The following is a 23119-nucleotide window of genomic DNA, read 5'->3' as shown; positions in this document are numbered from 1 at the left end:
TAGACTGTGGAGTTTGCCCGCCGGAGCGCCCGTTAACCGCCGCCTGCGCGGCCGCGGCCGCCCTCGCGCCATGTTGCGCGGCCTAGGCAGCTGGTTAGGGCTGGAGCGAGCAGGCGAGGAGAAGCTGCTGGCGGCCGAAGAGGGAAGCAGCCCCGCGGAGGAGGTAGAGGAGCCGGCCGCGCAGAGCCAGGAACGGGCGGAGCCGCAGGAGGATACGGACGCGCTCCTCAGCCAGGCCAAGGGATTCGGCAGTGAGTGTCCTGCCCCGCCCTGCCTGGGGCCGGCGTGGGGCTGCCCCGCGCACAGCGCGCTCCGGGGGGCTTCGTGCCAGGGGAAGGCTGAAGTGAAAGAACAGCTTTCCTTCTTGTCTGACGTGTCCTTGGAGCGCAGCGATGTATCTGTTCAGAAATAGCAATAACGTAGTCTTAAAGTAGTGAATCTCCCGTGTTAAGGTGAGAGTAATGCAGAGTAGCTACAGGAGTGAAGGCAGATCTGTTCGTTGTGTGGTTAGAGGAGAATCCACTGGTGCTTCTTATTGTCGCTGAGCTTTAACTGAACTAAACAATTGCACGTAGGTTTTAGGTTAAGCAGTTATTCTCAGCTCTGCAAACATAAAGAGCTGTCTTCTTTGTAGGTAGTTACAACCTCATTGTAGCTTGTTTAGTGATGCAAAGTAAACACAAAGTGACCAGAATACTTAAAAAATAAACAAATGAGCAAAACAAGCCCCGAAGCATATATTTCCAGATGTAAATGATAATTTGGGTCAAGTTAGCTAAGATAGGAAAATATCTCAGTTATTTTCACAGATCCTTTTTATTTGATATTTCCTTGTATCATTGTTTTGCATCTCTCCTAAATCATGTTTGTTAATGGCTGTATACATATGCATTGCTTCTGTGTATTTCACAGGGTGGAATTTTCCATGCATGTTGACCAGTCTTCTATAGTTTTAAACAATCCTATGCAATTAATAAAGCCAGAAGTTTGAAACTGAGCTACTCCTCTGATATCACCTCTGTTATGCTGTTTGGTTGGCTTGATTGTTTGTTTCTCAGAGATTCTTTTTAATTAACAATGATTGGTAACGAGAGAGACAGCTGCCGACTCTTCTGTGCCCTGTTAAATGGTGCTGCCTCACTGGGTATCAAAGGCTATTGTATAAAATTTGTTGGATATTTAAAATGTGAACCAAGCAAATGGCTTCAGGTGTTCCTTTTGGTTATCTTCTCTTACTGAGTGAACAGCATTTCTTTAAGTACTCATTCTGCTGTTGCTATGAGAGAAGCGATGCATACATATGGAATAATGCGCTTCATGAAGTGGTGTGGGTGTTTCTGTGATACTTCGTAGGAATGCAGTGTCTGATTATTTTGTTGAACTCATCTGTGGTGAGTTGAGTGCTGTAGTTGGCTGTAGGTAAGCATTCTGCAGTACTAGTGTAGATTCTTAGGTAAAATTAATAGAAAGTGCAGCTCTGTACTGAAGCTAGTCCCTGAAATTCAAGCTCAGTGTCTTCTGAGACATCAGTCTGAGGTGTTTCTTTAATATACTTACCTTGGGCTTTCTGAAATGCAGCAAGGTGTCTGCATGGATTGGTAAGGTGTCTGGTTGTTCTTGTAAGTAGGTCCTAATCTACTCTGATTGCCCAGGAGGGTGCTTTGGAGTTTCAGAAGGAAAAATATTGAATGTTAGTGACAAAAACATCCATCCCGCAATTTGTTATAGTAGTAAGAATTTGGTACAGCGATCTGTGGATTCAATGCCAGTGACACCAAAGAAGGTTGTGCTGGAAGGGTCTTTTTGTATGGATTTGGAGGCCACTTTTCTAACAGATAATGACTCTAGAAACATCTCTAGCAACCAAGGTAGGTGTGAGTGAGACTCTCCTAGCACATAACAAATTCTGCAGGTAAAACTGAAGCCTTACATACATCTTTTTTTTGCTCGTTATTATATCATTACAAAGGTTAGAAGAGTTTACCAATATGAATTAGCGATAGAAATATTGCTAGGTACATATTCTTAATGCAGACATAGGTCTCTAAGAGGGAGTGAAGCTTTATTGTTCATTTGGATGTGGAAGTGTTGTTTTTCCACCACTAATACTATTCTTCTGAGGCTAAGTACCACCTCTTACTGGGGTTTTCTGAGTACCTTAGCATAAGAAGAATACTCAGTTTGTACTTACTGAAAAGAAGTATTTTGCTCTCCAGGCTGTTTTCAGGACTGGCCCAAACTTCTTTGCTCAGTGGTACCAAAAAGTAGCTGGGCAGCAAATGCTTCAGAAACTTTTGCACCTAAAGCACTTGAATATTCGAAAGATTCCAGGGATGCATAAAAGAACCAATAAAAGCTTGTGGGGAGGAAAGAGTACAGTAGGCTGTTGTTTTCTCTGTTGTTCTAAGGGGTGGTGCTATATTTCTCTAAGCAAAAGGTAGAAAATAGACTTTTTTTTAAATACGATAGAAAGCATGCGATGGGATGTAAAGCCTGATAAACAAATAGCAAAGATGCTAGCAAGTGCTAGGAGGAAGTTCAGTTTTAGTTGCCACAAATCTGTGATAGAAACAAGATACACATTAAAAAAAAAAAAAAAAAGGAAAGAAAGAAAAAGGACTTGGCTTGCTGAAGGACTTGGCTTGCTGAAGGACTTGGATAGACCTTTGCATTTTTCAGTGTTTATTTGGTGATAACGTTGAGAAACAATATATGGCTCAAAGAACAACAGTCAGCTTTCCAGAAGGTGGCATGATTGTTGCAAAGTACCTCAGTCGACCAGTGGTGAACAACAATGTGTTAGAACAATTCAACTACTTTAAACATCTTAAAGTTATTTTTTTTACATTTCTAATCTATAAGGAACTTGAGTTTTTGTGCAGTTTTAATCCACCATTACTTCTTCACTTCTTCTAACCCTAGAATGACATTATTTACTGTGGCACTTACACTGTAACAGTGATATTACAGTAATAATACATCTGATTAAAGCGCATGTGACACCATGTAATTATCTGAGAAGTAAACAATGTCAATGTTATTCTAAGATCCTCTGTCGATAAACTGGTATTTAATATTTCTGAAGGTTCCTGGTAGAAGTCTTGCTGCTTGCCTTCTCAAGTTTCTTCTAACTCCTTTAATTAAAACATAACAGTACAGGGTAACTGCCTGTGCTCCTTAGTTCTGAACCTACTCACAGGAATAAACAGTGTCACGTTGTTTCTAATAGAGCTCTAAAGAAGACAGTCCAAAGTAGAAAAGGGCAAGCTTCTATCTTAAGAATTTTAAAGGAATCTGAAGTGTTCCTTACCAGAACTTTCTCGTGCATTTGTTGTCTCACTTCATGAGACTTTATTGTGCATGTTGATTTGCTACAAAGCATAATTGTTTTAATACTATTGCTAGAGTTGCTTTGTTGCTTGAAGTCTCAGAAACAAGTGAAATTATGAAAGATGCATTGTTTCAGAAAATTTAATGGAAAGCAGTGTATTGAGCTGTTAGGAATGTTTGATTTAGTAATCGATGTTCAAGTATAATGGCTTGATTTACAGAAAGTTTTGATCAAGCTTACAGTTTGATCATTGCTAAAGAGTATGTGAACTAGAAAAGGATAAATGGGATTTTAGGAGTTCTCTGTAAGTCAGAGGCTGGGTTAAATCATTCAGAAGGAAAACTTCAAATATATACCCAAATGTATAAAGAGAAAGGGAAATCTAGTACCAGTCTTGGATGAAGGGAGATCTCTTTTCAGCTCTTTTTCTTCTTGTCTATACTGAAGGTTACCTCTTCAATTTCGCCACTGCTGCTACAAAAAAGATATCTGAATCTGTTGCCGAAACAGCACAGACCATTAAGAAGTCTGTAGAAGAAGGGAAAATCGACAGTATCATTGATAAGGTATTTTATTTCTCAATTCTTGATCTAAAAGGTCTGCTTGCTTACTGTTGTGTAGCAGATCTGGCATGTGATAAAATTTCTTTAATGGCTTTAGGAATTGTGTGTTCAATAGCAGATATCTCCTGGCATGATACATGATGTGACCAAAATGTCCATTTGGGGTAAAAGTGCAATGGTCAACTTTGCTCTACTCAGTGCTGCACCAGTGCTCATTTCCTTCAGGATGTAGACATAATGGAGAAAGACAATAAGAAAACAAATTATATATATATGCTGAAATAGGACATAAGGCTGAACAAATTGGAGACAGATGGCTGGGGATGTCTCGGATGTAATTACTTTTCTTTTTCCACTTAAGTGGGAGGAAAAAAAAAACTGGCATTGGTGAGGCCCCACCTCAAGTACTGTGTTCAGTTTTGGGCGCCTCGGTACAGAAAGGACATTGAGGTGCTGGAGCAGGTCCAAAGAAGGGCAACAAGGATGGTGAAGGGCTCGGAGAATATGCCCTACGAGGAGAGACTAAAGGAACTGGGGCTGTTTAGTCTGAGGAAGAGGAGACTGAGGGGAGAGCTCATTGCTCTCTTTAGATGCCTGAAAGGTGATTGCAGTGAGAGTGGGGCTGGTGTCTTCTCACTGGTGGCAGGTGACAGGACAAGGGGAAATGGCCTCAGGTTGCGCCAGGGGAGGTTTAGGTTGGATATCAGGAAAAGCTTCTTTACAGAAAGGGTTGTTAAGCACTGGAACAGGCTCCCCGGGGAAGTGGTTGAGTCGCCATCCCTGAATGTGTTTAAAAACCATTTGGATGTGGTGCTCAGGGACATGATTTAGTGGTGGGCTGTTAGGGTAGTATGGTTAGGTTGCAGTTGGACTGGATGATCTTGAAGGTCTTTTCCAACCTGAGCAATTCTATGATTCTGTGAAATCCTACCACCTCTGTGTGTTAAATGCATCTCTGAAGCAAGATTCAGAATTAGGTCAGTTTTGTGGATATTGTTTAGTAAGGCCCTAGAGCTATATATCTATGTTTTTGTAAGACCAATGAGTAAATGAAAAAGCATAGTGTGATCCTGTTCTTTTCCCCTACCCTGGCATTTGTTTCTTGCTCTCCTGGCTCTTGGCTGCTGGCTCAAATTGTTTAAATTCTGCAGCAGGTGCTGTTCCAGTGCTTTAGTCATGAGCTTAACAGGGGAAACTAAAGCAATCAGTACCTTGTAGTGTTCTGTTTGTGAGCAAAGGTAGCTTGGAAGTGGAGGAGAACAGGCCAAAAACAACCAAGGTGTGGTGAGTCTGTGCATCTGCAAGTGTCAGAATGTGAGATGGAGCCAGCTCTCTCCTCCTGCAGCTTTGTTTCATACACCCTTATGGGGAACTAAAGGATTGCTGTATTTGTTGACTTAAAATACAATAAGTATTAAGTTCAGAAGTTCAGGTGCTTGGTGTAATCGATGTTCATGTTGTCTGCCAAATTTATTAATCAAATGACGCTTCTGAAATTCTGTTGTGATTGAATTTTATCTCCAAATTTTGTTGACTTTTTAGGGACAACTGTTTGTATATGATAACAGAGTTATGTTTCCTATGACAGTGTATTAGAGTCTATTTAGCTCAAGTCCACATGCTGGAAAAAAAGAGGGAAAATAAACAAGAATCTTATTTGGTCATTTATTACAGAAGCATTAAGGCTTATAAAGTATGCTGTAGGTACTTACCCACAATTTCCCGTGCCTAAAATACTGCGTTCTTGTATTTTTGTTCTTTGGATAATGTGAATTCCCTATTTTGACTAAAATGTGTATGTACGGGGGAGTGGAATTACAGCTTCTATAGCATCCTAATGCTTTTCTCTTACGACAAAAAAATTGCTTTTATTCTGTAAATACTAAAAATTCAGATAACTTGGAACTGGAAGGAAGCACAAGGATCTATTCTTATCATAGGCACTACAGTAGTTCTCTCACTGATGTTAACCTAAAGCCAGAGTGCTGGGTAGCTGAATGAAATGTTCTTACAGTATCTTAAAGCAGGTTTAAGTATTCACTTCCCATTTCCAGTGTCATTCCTTTTTTTTTTTCTTTCCTTCCAGTGCTTTCAACTGCAAAACAATATTTGCGTTGTTACCTAGATTGTGGCATTTCTGGCTCTGAAATCCCTAACTGTTTTGCTGTAAAATGTACAATGCTGTGTTACATCAAGCATATAACTTTCCTGTGACCATTCCCAGTTTTTTTCAGCGTTAATTTCTGTGTAGGTTATTTCTGAACGTAATCTTGTGATGTACATTTGTCAGCATGATAGTTGGAGAAATTATTTGATTTCAGCTAAGCACACATTCTGGAAGTCATAGTTAACAGTTTTATAGGTCTGATTTACTGCAGTGGGTGTATTTCTTAGCCAAGTCTTGAATCTTACTACAAGGCCAAGGGTATCTTTAAGTGTCAGTGAAAGCAGGCAGTAGTTTTTGTCTGTATTTCATATGTAAAGAGGTAAATGTATGGACAGTATGTTGATGTTTAAATGAAGTCTGTAAGCTGGGATTTTCCTTTGTGTTTTGCATCCACTGAACTTGAAAAAACTATAAATATTACTTTGAAAGAGTATGTTTGCGTGTATATATGTATTTTACTTACTGAGGTTCCCTGATTTTTATTTTAGACAATTATTGGAGACTTTCAGAAAGAACAAAAGAAGTTTGTCCAAGAACAGCAAACAAAAAAATCAGGTAATGTACGCTATTTTGAGTAATACATGATGTAATGTAAACTAAAATGTTGTAGGTATCTGCATATTTGAGCTATATCTAAGCACAATCCATTGGATTTCTGTGTAAGGAAACATTTGTACGGCTGAACCTAATATATCCTGTGGGATAGGAAGATGATGTTTTTCAGCAATGTCATTGTTACATTATCTAGTAAGGTTAGGTTTGTTTGGGTTTTTTAACCAAACTCAGCTTTTTAAAATCACCTTAAGGATCAGTGTGCTGGCAAAGCTGATCTCTTATGCTTGTTTTGAATTTTAAGTCTGTATTTACTGAAAACTGTCACGCCAATTAACTTTCCTTTGAGCTTTAGCAATCGTACCGTGCTTTCATAATGAAATAGAAAACATGAGTTAAGAGTTGCATTATAGAGTCTAATGAGTCACTGTAGGAGTAGTTGTGCTGCTTATGTTGAAGACATAATTGCTCTTCTGCTTTCCCCGTAACTCATTTGCTTTATAATTATCTGTGATCTAGAGCCTTTAAATTATCTGCCTAGGTACTATTGAGATCAGTGAACCCATCTGAAACTTTAAAATAAGCGCTTTTTTCTACATTTGGCTATATCATTGAGTTGATCTTTTTTAACGTGTAACTGAATACAATAATGTGTTACAACTTGAATGCTTCGTGGCTTTATTGTTAATCTGGAAAATATGCTGATTTTAAATGGATCATGATGAATTTTTTCATACTGTCTGTAGGTAGTTTGTTAGTTGGTTTTCTCTTGCAATCCCACTTATGTGATTGTGCTGTCTGTATGTTGTATCTATTGGTAAACCTTGGCATCTTCTAAAATATTTCTACAAGTTTCATGAAAATAGGCAGCTGGATTGACAGTAAAGGGGAGACAGGGATGCCCTAATGGAAAGAAGCATTAGCATCAGCATGAGAATCCATGTGGGTAAAAGGGCCTGCTTATGTCGATTTCACAGGCAAAAAAGTATAGGTAAATACACAATAATTCTTTATTAACTGGTTCATATGAGTTATACAATTTCTGCAGGCTGAATTTACATTGACAATGAAGAGATTTCTAGATTTCTATACATCTAGAATAGTTTTTGTGTCTGTACAGCCTACAGAAATATTCTGTAAGTATCTGTAAATGTACAAAGCAGGTCAACTGCGGTATGTTTATTCCATTTATAATTTGCTGTAATTTATTATAAACTTTTATTTTTCTCCCTCAGTAAAGAATTGATGTCCTCTGAGTGCTGGAAAATTAATGTACTAGTAAATTATTTTGGAAACGTAAGTTAGGCAAAGTTTGCGCATTTAAAGTGAGTCAAGAAATTTCTCTTGGCAGTCAGATTACCCAGTTACACAGCTTTTACCGCAGTAACTAAATTAAGAGGCAGTTAGGTTCTGGCTGAACACATAGGGAATAAACCTCCACATTTTGGTTTATAATGACAAAAGACAGCAACTATTTAAAGTATTGTTTACCTCTGATAAGTCAGGATCCATGCGTAGAGCGATCGTACGGACGTCTTATGACTTGATCTCAGTTTAGGGAAAAGGAACAATGAACTAACTTAGTGATGCAGGTCTGCTTATTTTTGTGACTTTTTTTTCCTAAGTTGCACAAGCACAAATATATTTTCCTCCTTTCAATAACAGAAGCAGCAGTTCCTCCCTGGGTAGACAGCAATGAGGAAGAGACAATTCAACAACAAATATTGGCCTTATCAGCAGTAAGTATTTTGTTTACTGTAAGATCAACAATATGATTTTTCATTTTCATAGAGGGATTTTCCATTTTGTGGTGTGATAGAATTATGTCAGAAGTGGGATTGTTTTGCTGGTTTTGTTTGTGAAATGTGGTATCCTTTTTCTGGTATCAGTTAATGACTGTAATATGTTCTTCAAAGGATAAACGAAATTTTCTGCGGGATCCCCCAGCAGGTGTTCAGTTTAATTTTGACTTTGATCAAATGTACCCTGTTGCATTGGTGATGTTACAAGAAGATCAACTTCTAAATAGGATGAGGTTTGATCTCGTTCCCAAACAGTAAGTAATTTTTTGCTGCTGATTATCATTGTACTTTCAGTATATCTGCAAAGATTTGTGTGTTATTCTTTCTTCTTACTGCCTTCAATTCCTTTGGTATCTATTTCCTCTGTATTTTATCCATACCCATTTCAAATACATAAAATAATGCGTGTGCATTGCTGTTTAGCTATCAAGGGAAGGAGCAGAAGTCTTAGAAATTCAGAACTACTAAGGACTCTTTGATTTCAGTATGGGGGAGGTCTTAATTTTTTTGAGGTCTGCTGTGTTAAATTGAAAACTTATTTCCCAACCAAAGGTAAGTGCAGCAGCAGGTTTGTTGGTTTGGGTTTTTTTTTTTATCAAAGCGGTGTAATTCACACCCCAGAGAAGTGATCACAGATAGAGGCCTCCTGGAGAAATGGCAAAAAAAAAATTGAAAAACAGTACTATTGCAGGCAAGAGGAACAATGATAAATGCTCTTTGTTGTAACCACCTTCCAGCAGACTCAAATAAAATATACTTACGTGTCCCAGCACTTAACAGTCTGTTCCAGTATGGCTTCTTGATCCCAATTTTATTCCCGTTCTGTTCTCCTTTGTTGTCCCATCCAAGGTTCTGCTCTCTAAGCTTGTTTCACAAGTCAGCATTCTTGTTGACTAGGAGTTCCCAGTATTAGTCTCCATGTCTGAGGATGGAAACAGGAGGAAAAATAAATGCTTTTTGTGAGCTTTTCTGTGTTAAGTCTCCCTTTATATGGCTTCCCTTCTCCTTATACTTTTTACCCCTTCTCTGCTGTTTGCGTCTGTTCTGTTTTTCTGTCAGCTCTCTGCCATGTTTTGGGTCTTGTTCAGATCTGTCTCTGATGCTCTGCCTTCAACCTTTGGTCCTGCTATCCGTGCCTGCCCTACCTCATTTCCCAATAGGTGGCTTTGATGTTTTTTAGTTGTTTTGTTTGTTTGCATGATTGTGGGGTGGTTGTTTCCAAAATGGTAGTTTCTACTTACGGAAGGTCCCCCGGATGTGCTGACAGATGTGCCAGATAGGGGAATATTTCTGCAGCAATCTTGGACTGGCTTCTACTTGTAAATCAAAGATTACAGTTGCACCTGAGGTCTAAGGAAGGTATAGGTAAAGATAGTTTAACAGTAAAAGAATGTTGAATTTAGATAGGAAGTGATGAAAATATGAGAATGTAAATAAAGTCTGTAAGCCAAATAACCATCTTCAGAAAGAGCAATATAACGGCATAATGTTTTACTAAATTATGTATTACTGCATGATGTTTAGCCTTTTTTTTTTTAAGAAATAACACCTGATTGTATTTTAAGCCCAATGTAACTGCTGTGGAAGAGATCAAGAATTTGTATAATAGTGGCTATATTTTTTTAACTGTTTATATCATATATGTCAAAGTTTTTACTTGTGACAGCTCTGCTTACTCCTTTCCTCGGTGTATTTCTTTTTAGTTCATTGGTAGATGTTAAGAGGAACCATGATTCCATATGTAGTAGTCAATGTCTCTTTGTTCTCTCTAGTGTAAAGGAGGAAGTGTTCTGGAGAAATTATTTCTACAGAGTGTCCCTAATTAAACAGTCTGCACAGCTCACCGCGCTTGCTGCTCAGCAGCAAGCAGTAGGAAAAGAAGAGAACAAAGGCAGAGAAGAGGACAGTCAACTGACAGGTATGGAAAGGATTTGTATTGCCGCAGCTCATTACGTTAATATGTCTACTGACTGTATGTGTCAGGTGCCAGATTTTTTTATCCTGGATTTTATGTAAAATCAGGACTTCTCTCACCATGCTCAGTCTGTCCGTCCGGATGGGGAAAGGGAGTTCCGAATGCTTTCTAACCAGTTTTCCAATTTCAGCCAACTTTGCCATAATGGTGCAAGTCCCAAGAGACAAGATGCTGTGCTTGATTTGTAACAGATCTCAGCCACTAGTGGTCTCTGGTGCACTATTTTGACCTGTCAGAAGTCAGAGGTAGCTTTGGTTCACCTGTAAGGCAGCAGGCACTAGCCAACTCAGCCAGCTGGCAAGCACTTTGCACTCACTTGTCTAAGCATGTGTTAGTTTGGTTTTTTTTTGCATAGGCCTCAGTCCAGATGGAAGTAAGTTAGTGATTTGGGGGTATAATTGCTGTGGTGGTACGTGTGTAGGACATGGAAATGCATGTGATGTATGAAAGAATTGGAGTAAGATGGGTACATAAGGCTACTTGAGATTCAGCCTTGAGATAACAAGCCACCTTAACGTAGGCCTTCCCAGTTATGCTGATCAATTTATACTGTATATAGTTACTGATCCTCTTTTCAGTCACTGGGCATCTTTACCTGCATGCAGACAAATTCTGAGCACCTTTAGAGTATAAAGCGGTTTCTGGCAAAGACACAGTCATAGCTTATAAAATCATAGTCTAATGAGTACACTCACCACCCCTGAGAAATCTTTGCAGGTTGGTAGGCGTTGGGCAGGAGGAGGAAGCTTTTGCTGTACCTTGGAACAGATTTACATATCCTCCTAACATCAGAAAAACTGTCATCAAATCTACCAATGCTGATGTCCTGATGACATTGCCAGCTTGACTGACAATAAACTGATCAATGTCAAGCTGACTCCCTTTACCCTCTTTCAGGTATTACATCTTTCCATATTTTTATTTTTCCTCTTGAGTCCTGCGCTGCTATTGATCCCATCTTTGTAATTCTCCTTCAGTCTCTAATTTCACCTTTCTTATCTTTGTATGTACTTTCTCCCAGCCCTTTTGCACAAGTTGCTAATTTTCTATGCAGTCTGAGCCAAGTTTACTCAGCTGGGCCTTGGTTCCCTGGATACGGGCAGCTGAACCTTGGGGTGAAGGTAGAGTTATATTTATAAAAGGGTAGATAGAAAAAGGTGAATAATTCAAGAAATCAGTCTTTAAGATGCTAATTCTTTACAAATTTCATATAATTTGATGTCTGCAAAAAGGAGAAAAAAATGGTTTAAACAAAAGGAAGATGTCAACGTCCAGTCGCTTCTTAGCAGGCATAACTGGGAATAATCTCACAAGGCTCAAGTTTTGTGGAGGCTGCAACTTCAAATTGTTTTCCTCATGTAAAATAACTGGTCTTTATTGCCCTGCACTAACTCTTTTGTCAAAGCAGAAATTTTCTGTCTTTACCTTTTCGTGCAGGCTGTACTGAGGCTTATTCCTAATTAACTGTTTGTGTCATAACACTTTTAGAATCCCACCATGTTTATCTCCCATTTTTGTCACTTTCTGATAGCAACTTTTGTTTACTATTACCCTGTACAGGTGCCATCCAACTCAGGAATCACTGGGATTCTCACAAACTGCACCTAACAGGCATTTAAATGCATATATATCATTTTCTTTCTTTCTTGATTTTCTTTCTTTTAGTAAGAGGTTAGGGTGCTGATTTTGGTTTGTTTGTTTTTGTTTATTTTTTTTCTTTTAATTTTGTTTCCTTTGGATTTTTCATTACACGAACTGACAGGACTGTATTGTGGAGTGGTGGCTGTCATCTTCTCTAGCTTCTGTAGTGCCTCACAGTAGATCTTTATGTATTGAATCTTCTCACCTACTGCTGTCTTTATGTCCTCTTTGTATACTGGAAAAGATTGCATTTGGAAAGATGAGAAAATGTAAGGTCTGCCAAAAGAGACCTTATTCACTATTGTTTGTAAACATACTGCTTGTGGAGTCTGCTTACTATTAGTGTGCTTCTCCTTACCACTGAGCTTTTGATTTCTGTTATATTATATTCAGTTCTGATATTTGATTTCTGTTTCTGAATGTCATTGCTTCAGTAAACCAATTTTAAAAAAAAGAAAGCCGCTACCCTTTGACCGATGGTCTAGTCGCATAGACAGAAGTTTTTTCTATCATTAACTACAGTGCAGAAGTTAAATGTTAATACACAAGTTAAATGTGCATTTAAATGGACAGTCTTAAACTATGAGTTCTAGAGCCCAGCTTTTTAAACAGTACAGTACTCAAATTTGCCGAGCTACAGCTGTTTTAATGGAAGTGTCTCAACTCTAGGAGAGACAGAGCAACTGAATTTGTTGAACAATAGAACTGCTACCTCTGAATCATCCAAACACTTGGAAATTTCCAGTCAAAGTTGCTGGGTAATACCCAAAGAACTCTTCTAGTAGAACGTTGTGACTGAAAACAAAACATTTTCATTTAGGGAAAAAAATGCATCACCTTTTGACCTGTTAAGGATTTCGCATGATTCAGAAGACCAGTATAAGTTAGGCAAATAGATTTACTGCCCCAGTGACTATATTTTATATAATGGCAAAGATATACTTACCAGACTATAGTAAATATATGTTTTGTTTTATTTCAACACTGCATAGGTTTGGAGAGCTCTGAATTACCTGGTGTATTTTATATGACCTTTTTGAAAGTTGAAATCACTAGTTGGAGGCTAAAACTAGAAGTAATTGCCTGTTGGTAACTTCTCATAATGTTCAGCGTCTTCCCAAAGCTGACCGATGTCTGTGAAATAGAATTATTGCCTTCCATTTTATCTCTGTCTGTCTCCTTCTTGCATGCTGCTTTCACAGAGTTTCACGTCAATCATGATAGTTAAGGGGGAGTAAAAGGAACAAATAGAAAACATTCCGTGTTCTGACCTAGAAGCCATGTGCTTATATGTTCTGTAACAAAATGCCAAGTTCTGCTCCTTCTCTTGGTAGAACTATTTACTTGGGAATGAAATTATCTCATCAGCAGTGGAGGAGATGACGTCAGGCTAGAAAATCTAGAACAGTGCTAATGGTGTTTTAGTGACATTGGATTGGTGCTTGGCCCAGCACAGAACTGCTGTGCTGCTTCTGCATGAAAGAAGGCAGTGGAGCTTGGGGCACCTCTCTTTCCCAGTGTTTTGGGACTCACCACTGAAGAGCAAAGTTTTGTGCCATGTTCTACAGCCTCCCCCAGCCAGGAATAGTGGAGCCTTTTTGGACAAGGTGTTGGGTACAGTAACAGATCCTATGAAGATTAGAGAGGGGAAGGAGGAAAGAGGATATGACAGAGCAGTGGCCATTGAGTAGATGAGCTTTACAAGCAGTGACAGCTACCAATTAGAGAATTATTTTAATTAGAGCTGATCTCGAAAATTAAACCTGAAAAAAGTTCCTCTTCAAAAATCACTGAGTAAGCAGGAAAGATCCACCTGCAATAAACACAGCTGCAAGTTCACAGCTGCTTTGCGTGTTTAAACAACTAAACTGCTAAGCAAGCACTCCATCGCTACTGCAACTTGCCCTGTGCATTAATTTTTCTGTCAGCCACTTGGCTCATTATTGTGACTCCTCTACCTCACTGGTCACATGGGGAGAAAAGCTGGGGTGTTCTTTTCCTGAGAAAAAGATCTTTCCTTCTTTGTAAGCAGTCACTGTCTCCTTTGCACCATGCTACTAAATTAGGAACGTACAGTGAGTTTTATTAGAAAATTTGGAACAGCTTCTAGGGTTTGTTTTTTGGTGACTTCTGCCAGTGTAAAATAAGGTAAGACTTTGGAGCACTCTTCTTGTGTGTGGTTTAGGGGCGTGCATGCAGATACAGTCTGCTGTACCTAAGAGCTAACTAATACCTGTGTCAGTAGAAGTACACAGTCAAGGGAGTTCTAAGTTCTACAATAGGTGGTAACTGGATTTCCTGAGGAAGTCTACACCTCTGTGACTTCAAAGATCTTGCAGCATGTGTTGTGATTTGTGAGCATTTTATAAAAGGAATTCTTCCCCATTTCCAGCTATTCCTATTTATGTGGTTCTTTGGATTGTTTAGTAGGGGAGGAGGGTTCTTGTAATTTAACTTTGGATTCATAATAAGAAAATGGTTTGCTGAACTTGCCTTAATTAGAAATAGAAGTTTCTGTGTCTGTTTTTGCTGTTGTTGCAAACGCTTCACCTATAGCTGAATTCAGCCTTCGACCACCAGATTTCATTAAAATTTAAAATCAAATGTTTCCTTCTATATTTAAAAGCTATTCAGAATAAATGAGATCTTAAATATTTAAATGTAATTACCTTTTTTTTTCCTCTCTTGCCAGAAACAATACGGCCAAAAACACCACCTGTAACTATAAAACCTCAGATAAAATCTCAAGAGGTAAAAATGCTTATACTTTCATTTGGTATCTGTTATGTGAAACTGTTATTTCTTAAATAATTATCCATTCTTTTGAATAAGTTGTGATATGAAACTATAATAATATCTGACAGTCTGGTGTTAGCATACTAATGTTCTGTTGTGATACTCATTTTCAGTAGTAGAAACAGCAATATATCTGAAGTATGCTTTCAATTAGTATCTTGCACATTATAATAATAAAGATGTTGTTTTGGTTTTTTTAATCTGAAGAAACATTTCCAAAGCATTGTGAGTAGAAGGTTTGCATTATATTTAAACACAAGGGATGCCTTCATAAAAAATATATGCATGTGCCATGTTTTGTCTAGTGTCAATCTTAAGTACAGGAAATCTAAATCATCCATTGCTGTAGCAATCTTATTGCAACAGCAGAAGTGGCTTTGATACTGCAAAACCTTTAACTTAGACACCTAATGACCCTTGTTCATTTCTGGATTGTAAAATCAGTGCCAGAGAGTACTCTTGGCAAAAGCAGAACTGTGTATTCGCTTGGCAATAATATGCAATGGACTGAATTAGGTTGGAAAGATTTCCAAAGAATGGTCCTCTCAATCTCTTTTTTGCGTGTAGAAAACCGTTACTGAATTATGGGCAAAGCTTAATACCAGTCTTATGTGCATTTGGAAGCTACTTAGGAGTTTATTGTTATTTCTCAGCAGTACAAAAACAGAATTATTTTTAAGAGACCATTCTTCACTATACAAGAAGTACTCTTAGAGAAAAAGAGCCCATAAAGAAAAGAGTTGACAGAGTAATGCATTTGGTTTGGTTTTGTTGTGGTTTTTTTTGGTCTGTAACTAAAAGGCAGTCAGTTGCATGTGTCAGAGTTCATATTGGTACCATTCTGTGTCCCACATCCAGGATAAGCTTATATAAAACTATCTTATTACAGGAAGAGGAAGAGATTTCCACAAGTCCAGGTGTATCAGAATTTGTGAGTGATGCTTTTGATGCCTGTAATTTGAATCAGGAGGACCTAAGGAAAGAAATGGAACAACTGGTGCTGGACAAAAAGAGAGAAGAGAGTTCAGTAGTAGAAGGTAAAACTACTAGTACTTTCTGTCCTAAATACAGTAATTCTAAGATAGGTTGACTTAAATCTATAAATGTACTGTAATAGAATTTAGGAAAGTAGATTTGTGACTCATTTTCTAAAATGTATGAAATGTTCTGCAATTAAATATTGCAGAAATTAGTGATAATTATTTCCACAATCAGTGTCTTGTGCAGAACGTTATTTGTGAGGAGCTCCAGTCCAAATAACACTTGGATGGCTCTTTCATAAGTGTCGTGGAAGTACTATTTTTGTCTACCTTCCTACTCCTTTTCCCCTTTCATAGATTCGTATCTGCATGTAATTTTTCTTTATTTAATTGTGAGTAAAATACATTATTTGGAATCCAAGCTTGAGGAAATTGTTTTCTTGCATCTAGATTTTTGACAGAAGGGTTTCAGTAAGTCATTAAAGAGCAATTTGCTCAGAGAACTCTCAGCTGGCCTTACTTTGGACTGTGGAATTACCCACATTCGTATCTAGGCTTAAGTACTAACCGACACGTAACACATCAAAAACCCACCTCCTCCCCCATGCTCTTTCTTATCACAGGCAGAGTTAATTAAACTGATTAACAACACAGGAGTGCCTTCTGACTCATTTTCTTTTTGCCCTGAGGTATGAAATATGGTTACCTTTAACCTGGATTAAATGGATTTGCCTAGTTATAAATGTGAGTGAGGAGAATGCTAGCTGTATTTAAAATTATCCACAGTATTTGATCCTGATTTTTTTTTCTTAACAGTATATTCAACCAACTTACTATGTTCATTATTTTCTAAATAGCACAGCTTCCTCCCTCACCAAGATTTAAAGGCACAGAGTGAGATTCAGGTCATATTAAGTTGCAAGCCTGTAGGAAATTAGTTAGCGAAGGGACACTTGGTAAAACCGTTTTTTCCTATCTGTGGTCAGTCAGGATGTGAAGATGGAATTTCCCATCTTGAAGTTTCTTTAGCTTTGAAGAATTTTTCATAAAGTTCGAGAGAAAAGATAGACTCAGTGCAAAATAATCAAGTTTCTAGTTTTATGTAAATAATTGTGTGACAATCAGTTTGATAGTATAAGATCTCGTTTATCTTTTGCAGAAGAGACTGCTGACTGGGAAAAGGAATTACAGCAAGAGCTTCAAGAGTATGAAGTGGTGACAGAATCAGAAAAACGCGATGAAAACTGGGATAAAGAAATAGAAGAAATGCTGCAAGAAGAAAATTAAGCATTTTCACAAAATCACTGTAACCCCAAACTTTGCCTGAAAACTGATTTGGATTTCCACTTTTATATTTTGTTTCCTAAAGATCTTCAAAAGACAAGAAAATGTAGAATGGTTATAATTCCATATTGGGATACAACCAGTATTTCTGTTCTTTATGTGAGCGGTATCTGAACTTCTTCATTCTTTTAAAGGAAAAAAAAGAGACCGACACTGCAGGTTATATCTAATAAGTAAAAATGATACCTTGAAGCAACAGTTTAGTTTGAGGTATTCTTAGGTGATCAAGAAGCTCTGCAAGATTTCCAAGTCTAAGAATCTCAAGTTAAGTTTGTCTACGGCCTTCTATTTGGGGTATAGAAATTGATGTTGTATATAACTTTGTCCCTGAAAATAACTTCCTTCGCATTTACGCTCTGATGCCTGTATAATCTGTAAATGTGTACCATTTTGAGTTACGTGTAGCTAGTGGCTTTCATGTGTATTTAACTTCTCCTTAACATATGTAGCCAAAGAATGTATAGAAGACCCCAACAAATAATTTCTGATCTTTAAAAAAAGAAGTAATTCAGACTCCAGAAGAATTGCTGTTTTTTTTATTGATCAGATATGATTTGTAGGCAAACATTCAAGCAATTAAATAAGAACTGAGTTCCTACTTGCTTGAATTAACCTGTTGTTTTTATTAAATCATCATATTAAGATATACTGCCTTTCCCCAACAGAGAGAATTGGTTTTAAAGCTTCCTTTGTTCGATGACTGTTTTGTTTCCATTTAATTTTGCTGAGGGAGAGCAAATTGAATGTTTCTCTTTAAGTGCTGAAACACTTATGTAGAACTTTGGCTCGTTTGGACATCTTTATTAAATACTGTAGATATGTATAAAATTGGCTCATTTTTTTGGAAGGAGGGCATATTGAGGGGAAAACACTTCAGACTTCTGCAGATTTCAAAACTATACTTTCACACAGTGCATAAGACTTGAAATTTAAATAAAAATAGTTTTCTTAAAAGGCTTTTTAAAATTTGTATTAGATGTGGGTATTTCCTGTAGTTTTATCACTAAGTCAATATCTTTAGGTGTATAAATGAAAAATTTAATACTCTGTTTTTCATCTGTGTCATAAGATGTGACAAAGCTTTCATAAAGTCCTAAATATGAAAGAAAATGGGCAAAATGCAGTAGGATCCATTAACCACAATTGAATTATAGGCATGTTGCTCACAGAGAGTTCTCTTAATGACATAATTCTGCAGAAGACTTTTGTGAAGAGATTGAGAAAGATTGTAGCTGTAATTACTCAGTCAGTGTTCCTCTTGAAAAAAGCTAAGTAGTTTTAACTGCTGTTATGCTAAGAAAGTACTAGTTAAAACTGTTTCAGTTAACAACTTGGAGAGGAAGCCCTCCTATAATTTCCATCATGGAAGTCTGTTTCAAACATGTAAATGTTTGGTTTCTCAAATTGCTTTTGTTATTACTGTACATTTTCCCAACTATTAATCATCTTAAGCACAGTTTATTTTTACAGCGTTTTTCACTTTTAAGGTACGCTTTCCCTTCTAGTTACAGACTCAAAGTAACTCGTGGTATTGTGGTAATGAAGAGGTGGTTTAGGATCTCCCTCATATCTGAAATTAAAGCCCACAAATGGTGACTCTGTCATGCTCACTAATATTTAGACTATTCAGTGTTTAATGCTTACTCTTAAATCTGTAAGCATTTGTCAAAATTTAAGCTGGAGGCATTAGGATATCTGCTTCACCATTTGACACAGCAGCTGACACAACGTATAAAATCCCGGTGGTTTCACTCTCTTAGTGGCAGATTTTCACTGGATGATTCAGAGCTCAGTGTCACTGCTCCAAATCTGTGATTTCTTGAAAACCAGTCTGATTGTTCCTGATGTTTTCAAATTCATCGCCTGCTTATTTGCACAAGGTTTGCACATCAAGTTTTCTCTCTTCTCATGTAAGCATAGCCTATATCATGGTTATAGATGTAAAACAGAGTCTTTCAGAAAAGATCATTCCTACATATAAAACTGTGCCCAGGGGGATGAAAAGCCAGTAGCTAAGTAGCTCTGCATTTGAGAAGGCAATAATGTAGCATGGCTTAACCTGAGCTCTGCCACTTAGAGTCCTATTAAAAAGCATCTTAAATCAGATATGCAGATTTGAAAATATTAAACCTGGGAAGCTGAAATAATTTTTTTGTAATCCTGTACAGTTTTCAGGACTGTTCCGTAACTTTCTTTTAGGTTGGTTTTACAAATGTCTAGCAGCATTTGACCAGAGAGAAAGTGTCAGTTCCGCTTCTGCGGTAACAAGGTGAACACAGGTAGATCTCTTCATTTTCATGGTGAATTCTGTAGGCCTTTGTAACCCAAATGTGTCTATATATTTCCAAAGCCATTTTTTGGAACGTTATTCCAAGCACTGGAATTGTGTAGATGGTAAAATACAGCAAAAGAACAACAGTGTGAAACCAAAGGGAGGCGTGTGGTTGTGGAACTAAATAATAGAATATTAATCTGTAGAGACAATGTAACAAAAAATGTAGTTGTTTAAAACATCGGGGAAAAGCAAGCGAACTTTTGCGTGCAGAAGAAACCAAGCTTGAAGATTTTGGAGTTAACCTTTGTGAGACAAAAAGAAGATTGCCTGGGAACCATTTAGGTTAGGTTAGCTTGAAATTAAAAGTGTAGCTTAATTAAGCCATTTATAGCCATTCTAAAAAAAAAAAAAAAAAAAAAAACTTTCAATTTGCTGAGTTTCAGTAATTTTTTTTTTTTAGTTTATCTCTTCATTTGGATCATAAAACTATTTTTTTTCTCTGCTGCTTGACCATCTTCCTGTTAGGTTGATTGGGTTGTGCATATAGTACAGCACAATATGTCAATTTTTACCTTACGTATTTACAGAAATAACCCTAAGTGCATCAGCATATCACCTGACTGAGATGCATCCTTGAACTGTTGGACACTCCAATACTATTGATTTTTTTACTTTGCAATAGCTGTTACATAAAGGAAGATGAAGTGCATCAGGTTAGTTACCAGTGCCCTGAGAAGCAACAGCAGCCACACTGGGCCCTAGGTCTAGAGTCCAGGTGTAGAACACACAAAGACAAATGTAGGCATTACTGTACCTAAATATATTCAGGGACTCATAAGGTACTATGAAACTGTTACTTCTAACTAAATACCACTGCAAGAGGAGGAGCGACCAAAATAATTATCATTAGTTTGTCACTGTCATTTTTAATGAGACAGCGCTCTGCAGAACTTCAGTTGAAGAATGAATCACTTGCTTCATTTTGTAAAAGCGTGGTTTTCATCATGGGACAGACCGTGAATTCTGTGATTCCTTTGCTAATTCAGGGAATCATGGGGCTATGGCAAACCTTTCCAGATGTACTTAGAAGGTGTGCTTAATCCTAAACTACATGGGTAGAAAAATTACTTTTTCTCAATGTTAGTGATCCTGACAAAGCAGGGTAAGCCAGAAGAGAAATGCAATTAGTTAAGGAAAATATATAAAATTAGGTAAAGATCTCATACCTACTTTGATATATGATGCTATAAATAAAACACGTTTAGTGTGCATTCTTTAAATTGTATGCATGCATCAAGCCTTAATTCTGCAATTGCTTTATTTATTAAGTGATGGTTTCCATACCCTAATGTGGACGCTCAGAGCCAGATGAAGCTACTGTTTCTCTGTGTTTTCTGTCCTACCTGAGGAGAAATGACCCAATTTAACAGCCAAACAATGACCAGTGAATACACTGATAACATCTAGCTGCTTCTCCTGCTGATTTCAGAAATGTTAATGCTGGCTGTGCACTCTTTTGTGGCGTTGATGCCTGCAATTTAAACATCAAAGTTGTGCTTTTGCTCTATCATCACCAACTTGCATCTTGTATCATGTATAACAGGACTTTCAAGCCCATCATGTGCTGGGTGGATGAAAAATGCTACTCTGAGAGTATTACTTGGGCGGAGAGAAGCCCTGGCATACATTTAGTGTGGATATGAAAACAGTAAACTACCTTGATGGGAAGCAGCCTCAAGTAGTGGGAATGTGAATGAAAGACCTGGAATCATTGCCTAAGCAGGCAGAAACACGGGAGCATAGGATCCATAAGGTGGAGGAACTGGCAGAGCAGGCACCCTGCTGGTCTCTGTGTCAGCTGAGCAGAGACTGAGCTCCTGCTGGCCCTGAGTACCTGCAGGGAAAACTCATGAAGATGTCTGCCCTGAGCCAACTAGCTATCTCTGTATTGGTTCCTGGCCACTGGGTATTTCCCAGTGGAGGTGGCTGAGCTGCCCATCTTCAGAGACTAGAAACCTAGGGTGTGATGAGGAATCTACCTTGGGTATTTGGACTTCAGTACTGGCAGGTGTGAAAAACAACATGAGTGTTAGGTCAGGCAGAGCAGGCTTAATTGGATCCCCTGACTGATCATCCACTCAGGCACGACTGAAGACTTGCCTTTAGGCCCCCATAAATGACATCTGTGTTCTCTTTCAAAAAACATTTGCAAAAACTTGTAACTGGCTATAGCTCTTACCAGTACAAATATCCAGCTCTTTTTTCAGTCTTGTCTCTGAGCTTTGGAGCCCTCGCTCAGGAATGGAGGTGTGACATCAGCAATAAGCACACAGGAAAACACGCCACTCAGGTGACGCACACAGCTTTTATTTTTCTGTACTATTCCTCATCCCATTCTTTATGCATCCTGGCATCTTGCTTGTTTTTTTTAATTATAGCTGTAAGTTAATCCAGCACATGTTTACAGCATTGTCCAGGTAAGGCCCTAGGTTAATTTCTCTAATTGTCCTCATTTAATTTTAGGATCTTGTGAAGTAAAGGAGTGGTGATTCATTTGGTTGTTTTTTCCTTCTGCCTCCCCCCTCTATATTCTTTCTTGACTGGTCATTTAGTGAAAAGTAACACTGGAAGAAGTTCAGTTTCTAGTTGGTACCAGGAAGAAAGTATTCCAAAGAAGAACCTGGTAGTCCACAGCTTCTTGAAAAGGTCAGTGGAAGCAGTCAGGACAGTAACCATGAAGAAAAGGACACAATCAAATTTACTTCTGCATTTCAACAGTTTCCTCCCCTTCTTCAATGCTGTAAGAATGCTGTAAGAAAAGAAATAATGCCTTTATTTCACAGTTTCCCAGTTGTTATTGGTAAGTTTTTTGAACATTTTGTTTTAGTTATGATCAAGGCGTTCTTATTGATGTGTTTAAACAATACGGCTCAGTTTTCACCAAGTTGCCGCCAAGTCCCAACCAAATGAAGGCAATAGAAGAGTGAGTGGAGAGGCCTTGCAGAGAGATCTGGACAAATTTGAGAGCTGAGCAATCACCAACCACATGAAGTTTAACAAGTTTGTCTTTAAATGTTAAAGATACACTATCCTTTTGTAATGGAATGGAAGATCGGTTCCGAGGCTGTTGTGCTGACTGGAAGTAACTGTTCTAGCAAAGTGGCAAATTGGTTGCAATGAAAAAACAAGGGAAACTAGTTTTTCCTCAAGTTGTCAACTTGAAGAGGCTCCTAAGGATAACACTGGGTGGGGAAAGGATAGTCTGTCTTTAATCCATTCAAACTGTTTTGTCTTCTTTTTTAAAAGAAAGGGGCCTAATCTAGCTCTGAAGTTAGATAATTGCAGTAGAACTAGCGACATTTTGTTTTGAACGTTAATTAATTTAGTTAAGTCTTTAACAAGAAGTATTAGTTTTATAACTTTCATTTAACTTTAATAATTGATCATGAAAGGCTGAATTCATGAGGCTGAATTCAAGTTTATTCTTTGTAACAAGAGCGAGTGCTAGATTCTGCACCTGGGAAGGGGCAACCTTGGCTATATGTACAGGCTGGTGGATGGGACTCTGGAGAGCAGCTCTGCTGAAATAAACTTGGAAATGCTGGTGGTCAGCAAGTTGAAAACGAGTCTGTGTTTCCTCAGCGCAGAGGCAGAGGAGCTGAGGGGAGGCCTCATGGCAGCTGCTCCTCACAG

General features: G+C 38.1%; 1 protein-coding gene across 1 annotated transcript; it reads left to right on the top strand.

The window, feature by feature from the left end:
* SYAP1 (synapse associated protein 1) lies at positions 33–18105 on the top strand. The gene is made up of 9 exons (XM_021409727.1): positions 33–251; positions 3779–3897; positions 6550–6616; positions 8279–8352; positions 8530–8669; positions 10188–10333; positions 14724–14782; positions 15717–15864; positions 16967–18105. Exons 1-9 carry the CDS (start codon positions 71–73, stop codon positions 17092–17094), a joined length of 1062 nt encoding a protein of 353 aa, XP_021265402.1. The 5' UTR covers positions 33–70; the 3' UTR covers positions 17095–18105.

The sequence above is a fragment of the Numida meleagris genome, chromosome 1 (genome assembly GCF_002078875.1).
Source record: "Numida meleagris isolate 19003 breed g44 Domestic line chromosome 1, NumMel1.0, whole genome shotgun sequence".
Taxonomy (NCBI): Eukaryota; Metazoa; Chordata; class Aves; order Galliformes; family Numididae; genus Numida; species Numida meleagris.
Note: the sequence above shows the minus strand (reverse complement) of the source record. Positions and strands in the feature narration are given on the sequence as shown.

Bases quoted from the DNA above. Each gene is read 5' to 3' on its own strand.
- SYAP1 (XM_021409727.1), top strand. From the start codon at position 71: ATGTTGCGCGGCCTAGGCAGCTGGTTAGGGCTGGAGCGAGCAGGCGAG. The intron at 252-3,778 runs GTGAGTGTCCTG...TCTATACTGAAG, and splicing joins CCAGGCCAAGGGATTCGGCA to GTTACCTCTTCAATTTCGCC. The intron at 15,865-16,966 runs GTAAAACTACTA...TATCTTTTGCAG, and splicing joins AGAGAGTTCAGTAGTAGAAG to AAGAGACTGCTGACTGGGAA.